The sequence below is a fragment of the Oryzias latipes genome, chromosome 4 (assembly GCF_002234675.1).
Source record: "Oryzias latipes chromosome 4, ASM223467v1".
NCBI classification, from domain to species: domain Eukaryota; kingdom Metazoa; phylum Chordata; class Actinopteri; order Beloniformes; family Adrianichthyidae; genus Oryzias; species Oryzias latipes.
The window spans coordinates 28,694,889-28,710,550 of NC_019862.2; the positions used below are offsets into that span (position 1 = coordinate 28,694,889).

General features: G+C 40.0%; 1 protein-coding gene across 2 annotated transcripts; it reads right to left on the minus strand.

The window, feature by feature from the left end:
* Nucleotides 1–3,647: 3,647 nt before the first annotated feature.
* Nucleotides 3,648–15,416, minus strand: LOC101173380 (kynurenine--oxoglutarate transaminase 3). Of its 2 annotated transcripts, none has more exons than XM_004068327.4 (14): nt 15,230–15,415; nt 13,700–13,787; nt 13,367–13,428; nt 12,800–12,944; nt 10,951–11,100; nt 10,792–10,878; nt 9,575–9,697; nt 9,383–9,503; nt 9,238–9,314; nt 6,624–6,713; nt 6,367–6,553; nt 5,568–5,641; nt 5,409–5,495; nt 3,648–4,061 (listed from the first exon to the last, which is right to left on the minus strand). In XM_004068327.4, exons 2-14 carry the CDS (start codon nt 13,784–13,786, stop codon nt 4,005–4,007), a joined length of 1,347 nt encoding a protein of 448 aa, XP_004068375.1. In that variant the 5' UTR covers nt 13,787; nt 15,230–15,415; the 3' UTR covers nt 3,648–4,004. The 2 variants fall into 2 exon arrangements, with proteins under 2 accessions (XP_004068375.1, XP_011472760.1); XM_011474458.2 differs by having other exon boundaries at nt 3,934–4,061; nt 15,275–15,416.
* Between the last annotated feature and the right edge of the window lie 246 nt (nt 15,417–15,662).

The window sequence follows — 15,662 nt, forward strand, 5'->3', positions numbered from 1 at the left end:
CAGCTGATTTTTTTTTTTTTTGTCCAGCAGAAATCGGGAGTTTTTGACAGATGCTGAGAATTCTTGGGACTCAGGAGAAGCACCAGCTTCCCACATGCTGCTCAGATTCAGATGGGCTGTGAGTATGACATCACTGTTGAGAGGTTTCATCTGACGGAGTGGCTTTATGAAGAAAGGCAGTCGAATGTTGGAGAGTTCTTCTGGTTTTATCCAACACTTTGCTTTAATCTTCCAGGACTCCTGGTCATAGAAAATAAACTTTAAAGAAAAAGCACTGATCTAAATCCACACGGCCTTTAGTGAGCTGATTTCCATCCGTCGATCTGCTTATCCACGACCGGGTCACGAGGGGACCAGTCTAAGCAAAGATGCCCAGACTTCCCCCCTCTCTCCTCAAGCTCCTTTGGGGGGGACCCCAAGATGTTCCCAGCCAGGAGACATAGTCTCTGCAGCGTGTCCTGGGTGTTCCCCAGGGAATCTGCCTAGTGGGACATGCAGGAAACACCTCCACAGGGAGGGATCTGAACCAGATGCCTGAGCCACCTCGACTGGCTCCTCTCCATGCAGAGCTTCTCTCTCTCTCTCTCTGTCTCTGCTACAAGAATATGGACACACAACCTTGAAAAGATTCAAAAATGACCATATTGAGTGTGTAAAAAGGAAAATTATTATTCAAACGATTAACAAGTATTTTTGTAAATATCAAAAAAACTAATCAAAGATGTTCGGGTGGGACTTTAAAGACCCCAAACAGCCTCAGAGCACCGCAGCGACTGCAACCACCGTCTATGATTCTGTGAGGATCCTGCTGATGGTTTCATGCAGTGAGCAGCTGTTCATCATAAGTCAACATAGGTTTTGAAAGCGTAGCTGGACTTTATGGATGCTTTTGTCCTTGTGTGTTTGGCCATGAGGAATGTTTCAGGACAGATCATCTCAGAAAACACCTTCAGATGATAAAACGCTCAATCCTGCTGGTGAGATTTGGATTCAGGGGCTCGTTTTTATCCTGCAGTCCATCACAAAGTGTTTGAGCTGCCGCAATAACAACAGCAGTTGCACGAATGGGGAATTTTTATTTTCTAAATGACCCCACCACCACCACCTAAAAAGGGCAAAAATTCCAGAAAAAAGAATCCTTGGTCAGACTGCATTCTGAAGCGGAAAAGCGCTTCATTTCACCAGAGATTTTTTCACCAGCATCCAAGATTAATTCAAGTCCGTTTCCTTCCAGCTAAAAAACTGAAAATAAAAGACTTGATTACAGAAAAGCATCAGCACTAAAAATATTAGACTGTAGATGCAGAGAAAAACAAACATGCTGGGATAATTTCCCTTTTTTTTAAGCAGAAAACCGTCCCTTCAGGTTGTTCCATAAGTCATGCTTGGCTGGAAAAGGAGCCGTTTTTCATTTCAGTAATTCTGCAAAATCAAAGAAGCAGAGACATCATTGTGCAAAGGATGTAAGGCTGTTTCAGCCTGAATGAAGTAAGATGAGGAATAATGGTTGATAATGAACCATTGCTTCATCTAAGGATCCATTCTGACCAGAGGAAGACTCTTCAGGATGTGGATCCACCTAAAGCCATCTGAAGGACTTGAAGGAAACCATAATATGAGGTGATTCTTCAATTTATTTGAGGCTAACGTTTTGCCAAAACGGAGCAGTTCAAAAATCCAAATCTAGTCAGAAATCCTGATGTTCGGCTTTTTTTATTTAATGAAAAAATGTCGGCTGTGGGTTTAATTTATCTGATTTCTTGTAAAAAATAATTTCAAATGAATTCTAATGTTACTGCAGAGGCTGGAGGAAATTACACCTCAATTATTGTTTTACAGCAACACAGCCCTGTTATTTTCTGATGACACGTTTGTGGAGATAAAACCTAATTAAATATGAAACTTGAACTTGTTTTGTTTGCAGAGCAGAAAACAGCAGCAGTGACGCCCCTCCACGCAAACCCAATGTGTGAAAACAAAGGGGAGGACGTCAAACGGTGAGAAGCAGCGGCTCAAAAAAGGCCTTCAATGATTCATCCAAACCTGCATCATTTTAAGAGTTGCCACCGTTCCCTCTAGTGTAAGTTAACCAACATCAAATTAAAATGGAGCAGCACATAAATAATCCAGAATAACAGCCATCTTAAAAAGGCAGGGACTGACAGAGCTAACCTTTGTTCTCTGATCTGGATCATGTCTAAGTCTGTACATGATTATAGCACTAAAAGCTACTTCATAAAAAAAAATTGAATAATTGATCAGATTTTATTCAGTTTTTATCACTTTGACTGAATCTCAGAGGGCCTGTCAGGAAACTTTACCATCAACTGAATATTTCAATCATATCAAGCACAATAACAGACTATAGCTTTATTATTCTGTTTCATCTTAACACACTAGAAGCACAACACAGTAAAAAAAAAGAGCAAAAATTAAGAGCAAATATGATTGTTTGAAATTTGTTGTTAAAAAAAATCATCCTCTCAAGTTGCATGGAATAAACGCTAATGTTTTGTAATTTATAAATTAATTAAATGATTTAATTGAAGAAAGCATTTGGTCCTTTACAGCCAGGGTTCTGTTTTTCAGTAAAAGGGAAATCATTTTTCCACCTGTTGTGTGAATTAAGCCTTCCAGTTTGGTCACTCTGAGAAGGTGATACACAACCAAACAGACAAAAGACCCCACATCCAAACTACAGACTACAGGATGGTAGTTCAACAAGTGTCGGGGTGTAAAAAATGTTTTTAATTCAAACTAAATTTTTCTTTCAAAGTCACTTTGATGAAATGAAGTTAGACAGGAGTCTCTGTGGGCCCTGATGTTTGCAGATGACACTGTGATTTGAAGTGAGAGCAGAGAACAGGTGGAGGAACATCTAGAGGGGTGGAGGTTTGCTCTGCAAAGGAGAGGAAGGAAGCTGCAAGAAGACACAAAATCTGGGTATACATGGGACCAAGTGAAGATGAGTGGTGAGGCTATAGGGAGCAGAGGAGGAGAAGGTGGAAGACTTTTAAGAACTGAGGGTCAACAAAAGGGGAAGAGGCACCTGCAAATAAGGTGGAACAGGTTTCAGGTGGGATGTGTGACTAAAAGAGTGTCAACAAGAATGAAAGGAAAGGCGTAGAAGTCTGTGGAGAGAGCTGGCATGTTGGTTTAAAGCACCAAAAGGCATTGAGGGCCAAGCGTCCTACATGTTTTCCAACGCATCGTCTGATTGGCAAATGACATCTGATCTAGATAAGAATCAGCAGCAGATTAGACAGCATTTCTGAAAACCAGCAGAATGCCAGTCCTCAAGGCCTGGAGTCGGACATCACTGGTTTAGATTCTGATGCAGAGCTGGAGGTAGCAGAGATGAAGATGAGGTTCTCTTTGGGAGTGATGAGGATGGATCAGGAATGAATCCATCAGAGGACCAGATCATGGTAGATGTTCTGGAGATCAATGCATGGAAGCAGACTAAGATAGTTTGGACACGTTGAGAGGAGGAACAGTGGTGATGTTGGTAAAAGGATGACGAGGTTGGAGAAAGCAGGGAGGAGGAAACCCAAAGAGGAGGTTCATGGATGTAGTGAAGGAGGGCGGTTGGTGAGAGTGAGGACTAGCAGATTCTCTGTGGGGCACAGCAAAAGGACAACGAAGAATTCTAAAATGATGTTTAGTTTTTAATGATTTTCGTTTTATTGAAAAGTGCTGGAAAGGAAGCAAACATGGAAAAACCACGATGAGTAACATCTGTAACATTTCTAAATAAATGCCAGCAGAGACAATCAGCTGGAACACAGCAACTCTGTCCATCAGATCATCTTTTCGGGATCAAACCAGCATTTGATTTCAAAAGACCAACAACTTTGGATTAAAGTCTCATTTCAAATCAAGCCCACTGTTCACCTCCCTTTGAAGTCAAATGCTTTAAAAAGTCATTTTGAATTTTTTGATTATAAAACAGATTTGCAGATACTCAGCAGTAAAGCTGGACTCCTTCAGCTCAACATTTCTCCTCAGACTCTCCTCCAGTTTCTCAGGATGTTTCCAGCTGCTTCCAGAGTGCTGTCTTGCTGCAGGAGATCAGAATATACATCTCTATCAGTGTTTTTATTAGGGGTGTTAAAAAAATACTCATTCAGCGATAAGGTAGTCATTCGGTTTTTTTTCTTATACTGAAATACATTTTGTCGTCGAAATACTTTTTGACAGTTCCCTTTATTTATTTTAAGTTACCAAAATAAAAGCACAATGAATTGGCTTGGGTAAAAGCAACTTATATATATGTTTAACATTGTGATCATTAAGTAAACTGCATTTTACAATTTTATTAAAATGACTGACGTATTGATATTCAGGTAGAGTTTTTTTTTCAGTCATATAAAAAAGAAAAAAAAAGAAAATGTGTTCCGGTTTAGGATACGCATCGTATCCCCAGACTGTTGCCAACACACACCCCATATTTTATGCAGAAACTATGGAGGTTTTCTCCATGATATTCTGTGATTCAATCCTGTTGGATTTCTCCTAAAATACCTGAGTTTAAAGTCAGAGAGTGTGACTTATCAGAAGAGTGGCCACTAGCGGTTTTAGGTGGTACTGCAGCACTGCCCCATAATGAATATGCATCCTGACTACCAGTAATGGAAATTTTGGAAGTGTCTCCCAACCACTGGATATTACTGAATTAACTCCCTTTGGGATCTACAGAGGACATTCGGCTTTTTCTAATGCTACCAAATGTGAAACGGTGGAACTCTGGGAATTGTAGTTTTTGGTGGATTTAAATACGGTTTAACTGGACTATTTAGTCAGGCCTGTTAGTCAGGACGATACCGGTAATTAGAATGCACCTTTAATTTCATTGTACTTGTGACAATGAAAAATAAAGATCTATCTATTTAAAAATGACACATTGTGCCAATAATGTCTTATAATAATGCATTTAGAAAACAAAGACTGAGGGAGCACCACAGGGCTCTGTACTTCACTCAGCACTTTTCACATTGTTTTGTTTTGCTGCATCCAGATGATTAATTTATTATATTAGGGAGAATAAGGTAGTGGAAAATGGCTTTCACATAAAAAAGCCTGAAGATTGTTTAAATCCTTTTCTTTAGGATTTCTTCAGCAAATGTAATTGAATGTTTTCTGCCCTTTAATGGTATTTTAGCAAATGGAGAGTTTAGAAATGATAGAGCACGTACAACTGCAGTTCTTTTATGCTAAATACATAGTTTACTTAAAAACAATCCTAAACAAATCCACAGTGTGAAATTTTCTAAACACTAAAACAGAATAAAAATAAGTGTAGGACAATTTAATAATAGGAAAATAACTGAGGGCTAATATTCTAATAAAATAACTAAATACCACAAAAGAGCAAACTACTACACAGCTCCTCAGACTTGTCATCTTACCTTAATAAAACAAAGGCGAATGTATTTCTCAAAGTGCTTCGTGGAGTCTTCTCCTACAAAAGCAGTGACTGGAATGGCTGCCAGTTTCTGCAGAGAGACAGTTATCATGGTTAAAAGGACAGGGAAAGAAAACGGCGGCAAAACGCCAAAGAAACTCACCTTCTCCTTAATCATCCACTTCACAAACTTGTAGTCATAAGCTTCATCTTCAGCCATCAGTGACAAGTCCTGACCTGGAATAAAAACCCAAATATATGTGACAGTTTGGCACCCAGACTCTTTCTAAACCATGAAACCATCGCCTTCTGAGACTTTTATCGTCTACTATCAATGAATGAAACAGGAACTCTGGAGTTTTGATGACTATTATTAGCAAATGAAAAAGACAAAACCGTCACAGTTTATGTAGAAAAAAACCTAGTGTTAATATTCATATGTGAGCATTTTTTTATGTTTAAACTATTTTAATGATAGTGAATCAATAATTAGGAAAACAAGCAGTTTAAAGAAGACAGAACTATACTTTAAATTAATCCTTCATTCAAAATAATATTTCATTCTCAATTCAATTTGTAATTTGAAAATGCATTTGACCATTTAGATTTCAGTATGAAGAATCCAAAAATTTTCATGGTTTTTGGTATCAAAACTGAAATGAAAAGACATTTTGCAATTTCCAATTCAATACAGATTTTAATTGACTGTTTCATTTTAATGTTCATGTTGTATTTGTGTCAAAATTCAGAAGAAATGGTGAAACAGTCTGAAAATATCAGAAAAGGTTTGGATGCTCATCGCTTGTGACACACGAGCCTCTCGGTTTTCAAACACTCGTAACTCAAAATAAAAGATCATCTACCACGACTGACGGGTCATTTGGACCCACCTCATTTGCTATTAAACCAACCAAAATAGTGGTCAAATAATAAGGCGTGCTGGAGACCCCGTAACAGCTCACCCAGAGGCGTGACGTCCACCAGCATGAAGTACCCCCCCTCTGGGACAACCGGAGTCATCCCGGCCTCCAGCAGGATGGCGGCCAGCCGGTCCCTCTTTCCCTCAAGCTCTTCAGCAAGAGCAGAGAAGTAACACTCGGGCCGACCCATCATCTCATAGTTCAAGAGAAAACCTTGAGCCACGGCCTCCTGCAGACAACGGCGTGGGAGGGTCAACCCTCTCTGAGCGCCTCCTCTGATTGCTTTGCTACAAACTCACCTGCAGAGGGGTTGGACACGTGTACAAGGAGTTCTGCATGACGGTCTGGAGATGTTTTATCAAATGCTCTGGTCCAATAGACCAACCGAGCTGGAAGACACACAAGAAGCTTGGAAGTGTTGGAAACTCAAATTGTCAATCAAATGAAACAGGAAGTTGCTCTTGAATGAAAACAAAACAGAAAAACTCGTTTTTTTTTCTTTTCAGAAAAAGTATGCAAATGAGAAAGGATTCATTTAAACTATAAGGTTTATCTAAGTCTTCTGTAATAGTGATAATCCTATAATCATGTCAGTAACACCTGAATGCATCACCACATGCACACATTCAGGGAATCACTACTTGCTGCCTTTGTTCAGTCTGGGGTTTTGTGTGCTACCGTGCACGCATGCGCATCAGACTTTTAACGTGTTCGTCGCCATGCAGATCAACATCAGCTCCTCCATGTAAACGGAGCGGTTCAGGTTCTGCATGAATCCAGACGCTGGTTGTTTTTCCTGCAAACGTGGCGGCCGACGTTAACCTCAGACCTCTCCGTGTTTCAGTCACATAACGGCAGTGTTGCAAATTTCTGCAACTTTTTATTTGTTGCTATTATTTTTTGACAAAGCTTAAGTTATTCTGATTCCTGTTTGTGTGAAACATTTTCAGTTCAGACTAGGGCTGCACGATATGAGAAAAACTTGCGATATGCGATGTTAGTGATCAATATTGCAATAACAATATAATTTGCGGTATATAAACAAATAGCAAAACAACCAAAAACATCATTACCATTTCATTGCAACAGGTTAAAAATTATACTCCAAATGACCCTCGTTGACATAGGAGGAAAACATCTAACATGAAAGGGCTCATCTGATTGGTCAAATGCATAAATGGATTTATTTGATTCGTTAAATGCTTCAAGCTGCCATAGGATTGTTTTAGCACATCTAAGGTAACCATTTATTGCGATTTTTGCTGACTTTTGCGATATGGATATTGCACTGCTTGATATTGCGATAACGATAAATTTGCGGTATATTGTGCAGGCCTAGTTCAGACAAACTTAAGACTTGAGAAGCTGTCTTGGCTGCATTTTCTCAGTGACTAAAACTTAAACCGTTGTTTTTTACTGCACCAATAAAAACCAGCTGCTCAGCTCCATGATTGTTGTTCGGCCACGATGTTTGCAAACCCACTTTTCACAAAAATAGGCCGGACAAACAAGCTGGACAGCTGTTGGAACACGTGGTGAAAGCTACAGCGCTCTAGACTAACTGCACTGGTTGCACAGGTGCGCCTAACCTTTTGTCTTAGGTCCACCACCACAAAAGTTTGGCACACCCGCCTTCTTAAACACATCACTACAATAATGATAAATTATATTTAAAAAGTTGGTGTTTATAGTCACGCTCCGATGAAAATTTGTGCTTTTGGTGTTTTTAATACATTTTCGTAGCATTTTTCTCATATTGGAGGAAATATATATAAAATAATTTAAGACTAAAAATGTGTTTCCGAGTGTGTCTTTGTTCAAAATGGAGCAAATAACGCGCCACAGTCTCCCTGCTCTGCTCCATTCAGATGCATCAATGGATCCATGAACGTCTCTGTTTTCCTCCTCTGAGCTGGAATCTGGATCTAAACTGTACGGCTGGATATCTACGATGTTGATCTCTATTTAACCGTTAATGTTAGGTATGGGGTGTGAGGCTGTAAGCTAGCGGGAGAGAATGTAAATAAAGATTTCATTAAAGTTGCGTTCAGATTTGTAGTTTAAGGCGCTTCATGTCAAATAACCTTCTTCTGAAGTGAGGTCATCATCCAATCAGCAGTAATACCTACCTTTTCCAGTTTCTTCTTTGCTCCATTTCTTAACATTTCGTTTAAATGTCTGGAAATTACTTTTGTCTTCTGATACGATTCATTTTTATTTATTCATTTATTTTGGGAATTTTGTTTTGATTTCTAACATTTTATGCTATTTTTTTTAAATGTTGTTTTAATCTTTATGATGTTTTTTGAACTCCAGGGCCACCGTAGTTAACCCCTTTAACACCGGTAATGCTGCAGTGACACCTAAATAATACGCACCCAAACGGAACGCCTTAGATGTCCATTCTCATAAACAAAAACATAATTCTTGTGTTGCGCCTGCTCACACAAACTTTCAGAGTCGCTGAAATGATGCATCTCTTGTTTGTTTTTCTCAGGAGGGCAGGGCGCACCGTACGACCATAGATGATTTTTAGGAGCACCATTGGAAAAATTCGGTTGCATTCTGGAGCCCTGAGCTAGGATTTGATGATAGCCTGCAGATCCCCCACATATCTAATTTTGCACCACTTAAGTGTCAAAAACACAACAAAAATATTCAGCTTGATAGAAATGACCCCAGAGCAGCTATCACTCCTATGACGTCAATTCACAGAAGGGGAAATTTAAAACCTCATGAGCGTCAACCTGGAAGTTAAAAGCACTTAATTTCACACCATGAGCTCCTGTAACAAACCACAGATAGGTTAGATATCATACCAGTTCAGCAAAAGTCGTGACAATAATGGTCCAAACCTTCATATTTTTACATATTTCTGATTTAGTGGACGACAGTTAATCTAGATGTCCTAACCTTCCATCCAGTGACACTGAAGGTTTTTCCTGCACTGCCAATAGTTATGGTTCTGTCCCACATCCCAGGCAGAGTGGCTGCAGAAGAAACAGGCTCAGTGCAACGCAGATACTCCACCAGCAGAAGCCTCACGGGGAAAACATACCAATTTTGACGTGTTGGTGTCCTTTGTAGACCAGCCACTCGTACACCTCGTCACTGAAGCACAGAGTGTCGTGTTTGATGCAGAGGTCTGCGATCACCTGCAGCTCGTCTTTGGTAAAAACCTAATGAAAGAGAAAAAGGAATGTGACACGGGGGAGAGGCGGAGCTGATGAAGGCGCAGCTGTGTGCTCACCTTCCCAATGGGATTGTTGGGAGTATTGATGATGATCGCCTTTGTCCGCGAGTTAAACTTTCTGGAGAGCTCGTCTGGATCCAGATACCAGTCGGTGCTTGAGGTTGGAATCTTTCCAGGCTTCTAGGATTTGACAAAAATAAAAATGATGATGTTTTGTGTATCTATTATCTCTTGAACATGAGTTTAAGATAAATCCACTTGAATAGAATCAGTGGCCGTCAGGGAAAATGGTTTACGTCCGGTTCCAACCAAATTAAGTCAACTCGGGAGCCAGACACCGTCACTTGGCAGTGATTGATTCAAGCTGGTCTGAGTCAGCGTTTCTATGGTAACCACCCGCTCCAATCGGAATTGAGCATTTATGAAGTCCACACCCTTTCCATGTGAAGACGGGCTACACGAAATCTCTCAAGCGTTTGATGTGAGACCACGGCATCTGATTGGTCCGTTTATAACCTAAATAACTTGCAATAAAAATTATAAAACAAAAATTGAACTATCAGCAGCATGTTAAAAAGGTATCAGAGCAAGAATTGCTATTATGACTAAAATAATGACTGAGTAACTGCTGTTTTTTTTTCTCTATAGAAGTCTTTTGGCGTCTTGGAACCAGCGGGTACTTGGGCATGACTTATTTGTTCATTTATTTATGCAGCGCAGTGTTCTGTGTCCTGATTGGCTGTTGACCTCGTTAATATCTGTGCCATGTCTCCTGCGTTCAGTTTGCCACATTTACATCAGATCTTTGTTTTCATTCTGTAATCCTGGATTTCTTTTTCTATGACGGTGTTGAACAAGACCGAAAAGCGTGAAAATGTTCACGTCTGGCTGACAAAAGTGAATACAAACTTTTACAACCTTAAAACATCTAGACTCCTACTTCATGGATTTGACGGGTTATTTTTTTAGAAAGGCTTCCCTTGTTTATCTGCTTGTTTTCGGGTGTCCAGAAAGGTGTCATATAAATAAAGTGTCTTATTATTGCCAGTAAATATTTAAGCATTTTTAATTCTAATAGTTTCCAGCTGAGACAGCCTGTCGCTGCAATAATGAACTCAACTGAAAATGAATTGTTTTTATAATCCCAACTCAGTCTGAGGCTTTTTTTGGTTTACACTTTCATTCATTTTTGTGTTTGTTCTCCCCCTTTTACATGTATTTTATGTACTTTTCTACTTTTATAACAATGAAATTATAAGTGGAGTCAGGCTTACAGGCCGTAAAGGTATCAGCACCGGCTGGCCTCCTGCCATTCTCACCATGGGTACATAGCAGTCAAAGAAAGGCTCAATTATGATGACCTAGAAAAAAACAAAAGCAATCCGTTTAACAGGCAAAAACTCAAGAAACCGCAGAAACGCTCAAGTCCTCACCTCGTCTCCTTCCTCCACCAGGGCCTGCATGGTGCTAAACAGGGAACCGTAACCCCCGACCGTCACCAGGATGTCCTTGAAGGGGTCGATCTGACGCCCGCACACCTTTCCATACACCTGGGAAAGGGCTTTCACCAGAGATGGGTGACCCTGGGAACAGGACAAAGCGTTTGTGAAGGCCCAGCTGGCAGACGTGACGGGGACGGTAGCCTCAGAGGATCCTCTGTGACGTTTCACCGTGATGTGTTGGTGGAGCGCGTTTCCACAGAAAGGGAAATGAGGGTAAAACTGCAAGGTGAGTTTAACCTGACATTTCCTGAGAACTAGCCGAATAAATGAACCAACACATGGAGGAGGAGTCTGCTCTGTATGGATTTGGAGCAGATTTTTTCTGTTGTACTGAGCGTTGTTTTTACCAAGTTAGTTTGATTTGTTCGCTAAAGCAGGTCGATGTTATTCATATTTTTTGATTTTTCCACTTAAGTCAGGTAGAGGGAGTTTGGTGTCTGGCGCTGCACTGACATCCTTAGTTACCCTTCAATTATCCTATGAGCCTTTAAACATCCACTCCAATGAAAGTTGTGTTTTTGGTGTTTTAAACAGGTTCTTGTGGCATTTTTCTGATAATGGAGGACATATCTAAGAAGGATTAAGCTTAAAATTTATGAGTAATTCTTTAGTCAATCAGGAGCAGATGAATAAATGTTGGAAAAAGCTTGTAGGTGTGATGTAGAAAATCCCTCAACAGCTCCCTGCTCTGCTCCATTCTGATCCTCCACTGTCAGACAAAAAGATCCATGAACGTCTTTGTTTTCCTGCTCTGAGCTGGAATCTGGATCTAAACTGTACGGCTGGATAGATCTGATATTGATCACCATTTTTGTTGCACCGGTAATGTTACGCTGGGGGTGTGAGAGGTTTTAAGCTATCAGAAGAAAGTGTAAACATAGGGATGATGGGAAATAGTGTCAGGCTTACTCTGTGCCAATGGAACTACAGCTGCTCTGCAGAAACTATGTCCTAAAAAAGGACAGGTTTTGTGATTCTGGCTAAAGAAGACAGTCATAAGATCAGAGTGGGCCTTTAAGTGTTCCGAGTAGTCTTTTAGTTATGATTATAAGGTTTCAGACAAAATTAAAATACCTGAGTCGTTTTCTAGTTTCTGCAGAGTTCATTAGAAAAATGCCTCTGAGTTGCAGGCAAAAACACAATCCCAAAGCAGGGTTTTAATCCATTCATTCAGTCCCACCCAACCCACGAAAACGATCGGGTTCTCACATTGTGACGTCACAAAGTGAGGAACCGCCCCTTCCAGGAAGAGTCTGTGCTGTCAGCCCCGCCCCCAGGCTAACACCCGCTTTCTCTGCGGAGCTAGCGGTGATCTTCAAAAACAGCTTCCTTTTCTTTGCACAATCTGCACATCCGTATTTGCAAAAGTTTGGATGTTTTTTGTTTTCGCAGGTAAAACGCAGACGCGCTGCTGAGGCCGAAATGGGCGGCACCCGCAAGGATTGACAGGCGGCCCCAGAGATCCAGGCGTCTTACTGAGCTGCAAAAATAAGTCATATTTGAAAAAACGGCGTTTCTTTAGCGTTTAAAGGTAATGAATATATTATCATACTCATGGATATAGTTTACTCTGAAAGGCTTAAGAACAGCATGAGTCAGGCCCTTTAACCAACCTCTGTCCCTACAGTCATGACACCTAACTAAAAATCCCATGACATCATGACCTTTGACCTTTTAATTCCATCAATTTAATGTCAAAGGAGATTAAAGCAAAGACATTTTTTCTTTCAGTTTTGTACATTTTACCCATTATTCCCTGCTTCAAAGAGCGTGAACTCACAAAGCCTCTGGTATACTGATTCATGCGGTCCACCGACGCCGCCTTCGCCAGAGCCTCCTTAACATATGAGGGTGGGGGGATGTCTGGGTAGCCTTGGCCAAGGTTAACGATGGATGGGTCCGCCGCCACTGAGGTGAACGCCACCCTGTGGTGAAACGTGACAGCGTCTCTGATGAGCAGTGATGGAACCATCTTAAACCAGCACCTACACACTTCATACTGTCAAATGTCAACACAACATCACTTACGGTAAATGCAACATAAATACAAAATGATTTTTAAAAAAATACACAATAGTCACTGATAACTTTCAATTACTTCAATTGCTTTTGGTTTACTATTTACAATTACTTTCTGACTAAAGTAATTATGAACTGAATATGGAGCTTTCAAATCATTTTATAAAAAACTGATGAAAACTGATAGGAAAGGAAATAAATCAACAATATGGACATGATGAACAATGAGTGTCCATCACCACAGGTCAAACGATAAAAACAAAACAAAATAAAAGCCCTCATTTCAGAACTTTTTGAAACTACTGAAAACAAATGACAGTCCACTAACCAGACGTTCTTGTCCAGGCCTGCGATTCTTTTGGCGTTAATGTGCCGGGACATCATGACACGCTGCAACACGACAACACAAAGCTGAGTCTGTGCCCTAAAGTCCTGCAACTGTGCACGTCTACTCTGTCGTGTCAGGAGGGAATATCTAAAGGACAGGTTTGGGACGGACTCTACAAAAACACTCATTTATGCTTTTAACGGAGAAATAGGACACAGAACTCACCACTGCACCATGACATGACGACACAAATGACGGTACAATACGGCGTGACACCCTACCGTTTGCTTCTTTTACTCCCAATACACGGTTAGAAAAGAAGCTGATACTTACCTGTGAGGTAAAGCTTCTTCTGCAGGCTGATGAAGCTGAGCGGCGTGACAGTTTGGAGCCGTTCAGGAGATGCCAAGCAAAGTTCATGCTGAACAAAAACACGCAGAGGGTTAACGGTTACTGGAGGAAAAGGCCTTGACCTCGTTTGATTCTCCGTTTCCTTACAGCACATTTTCATTTTACCACATTCATTCACCTAATGAGCTCAACTTATGTAAAATAAATGTGTTTTTTCATGTTTTCACCTCTACATATTTACATGTTCCATTTGTAAGCAGTGAAAAAGTTTAAGAAAAATGTTTAAGACAACAAGTTGTTTCCATTTTAAGTCATTTATTGTGTTAAAACCTAACCGGTTTTCATTGGATAACGTTACATAAGTAAGTGTGGATTAAAAACAAAAGTATTTGTGTGATGCATTTTTATTGTTTCTAGCAAAAGCAGAAAGTTTTTCCTGAAGACTAAAAACTGTTAAGCTGTCACATCACTGCAGTAAAATTTCAAGAAAAAAAAAACATAAAAACTGTGATCACATTTTTTTTTGTGGTCAAATTTCTACTTTATCCTAAGTCCAGTTTTCCTGCTGTTATATAAAACTGCATATTTTCCTAAGGAGGTCAGATGAGTAATCCAGGCCGTTACTGACAGACACAAGGAAACTCTCATTTTTTAACTTGAAATGCCAAAAATGCTTCAATTATTAAACAGGGGCTGTTTTTTTTTAAAGAATGATTACTCAAATGAACTAAACCTGTTTGTTATTGTTCCTCAGGATCTAAGATCCTTTATTTTATCTGTTTATTAGTTGTATTAGTATATGTTCTGCTGTTACTTTTCCTTCTTTTAATCATTGTTTTGGTTGTTTTATTGCAGACATATTTTTAAACATTAATTTTCCCCTTTTTAATCTGCTCTTTTTGTGTTTAGTATCTTTGTTGTCATCTTTGTTTTGATAGTCAAATAGGAGGAATTGTGGTTTTCTTCTTCCTTCAAAGCCCCTTTAATTGTTCATTATATATATATATATATATATATATATATATATATATATATATATATATATATATATATATATATATATGAATGATACTAAAAATAAAAAAAGAAGTTCAACTATGTATAAAATCTAACTGCTCATTTGTGCATTTTTATTTCCTTGAGGCGAGAACCCGCACCAGGAGGCGGGGCCAGCTGCACCACGTGTCCAGCGTGACGTTTATCGTGCTGGTCTGACTAACCATGTCAGTTCGAGCAAAGGGTTATCACCCGGGCCAAACTAAACCGGTGTAACGCCATGAGTAACACTGGGCCTACAATCATCTAACTACGTCCATTCATGCGCCAATAAACCTGACCGTGACTCTCTGTTAGCCTCGTGCCGGTCTAAACTACAAGCTAGCTGAAGCTAACATGATGAGGCTAAATGACGGTCAAAAGGTCCCGCCAAGTCTGTCTTATAATGTATTATTTAATTATAATTAAAAAAAAACAACACTTCTGTTTATGAGCTGTTGACGGAAACAGACATACCATGCGCCTTTAGAGGGAAAGCCCGCGTCAGCAGCCTCAACTTACGTAATGTTTGGGCTCCGGGTGTTGCTCTGAAATTGGTGACCATAGTTTTTTGCACACACAGCAGGAGGCGCTGTTGGATGCTAAAGTTCACGTGCACGCGCGCACACAAGGCCATTCATTTCTGTGCTTTGCAGACAAAAGACCCGACTACGACGGAGTTTTAGGGCCACGGGGAGGAAAAAAAATTCTGGCCAACATGACGAGATTAAAGTCGTCATGTCGACTTTAATCTCGTCATGACGAGAAAAAACTCGACACAAGTTTCGAGAAAAAACTCGTCCTGTCGAGATAAAAGTCGATATAAAGTTTCGAGATTAAAGTCGCAATGTTGCGCGCGAGCAGTGAAGCTGAGTCTTTCAGGAATATTCAGTGTTATGGCTAATGTTAG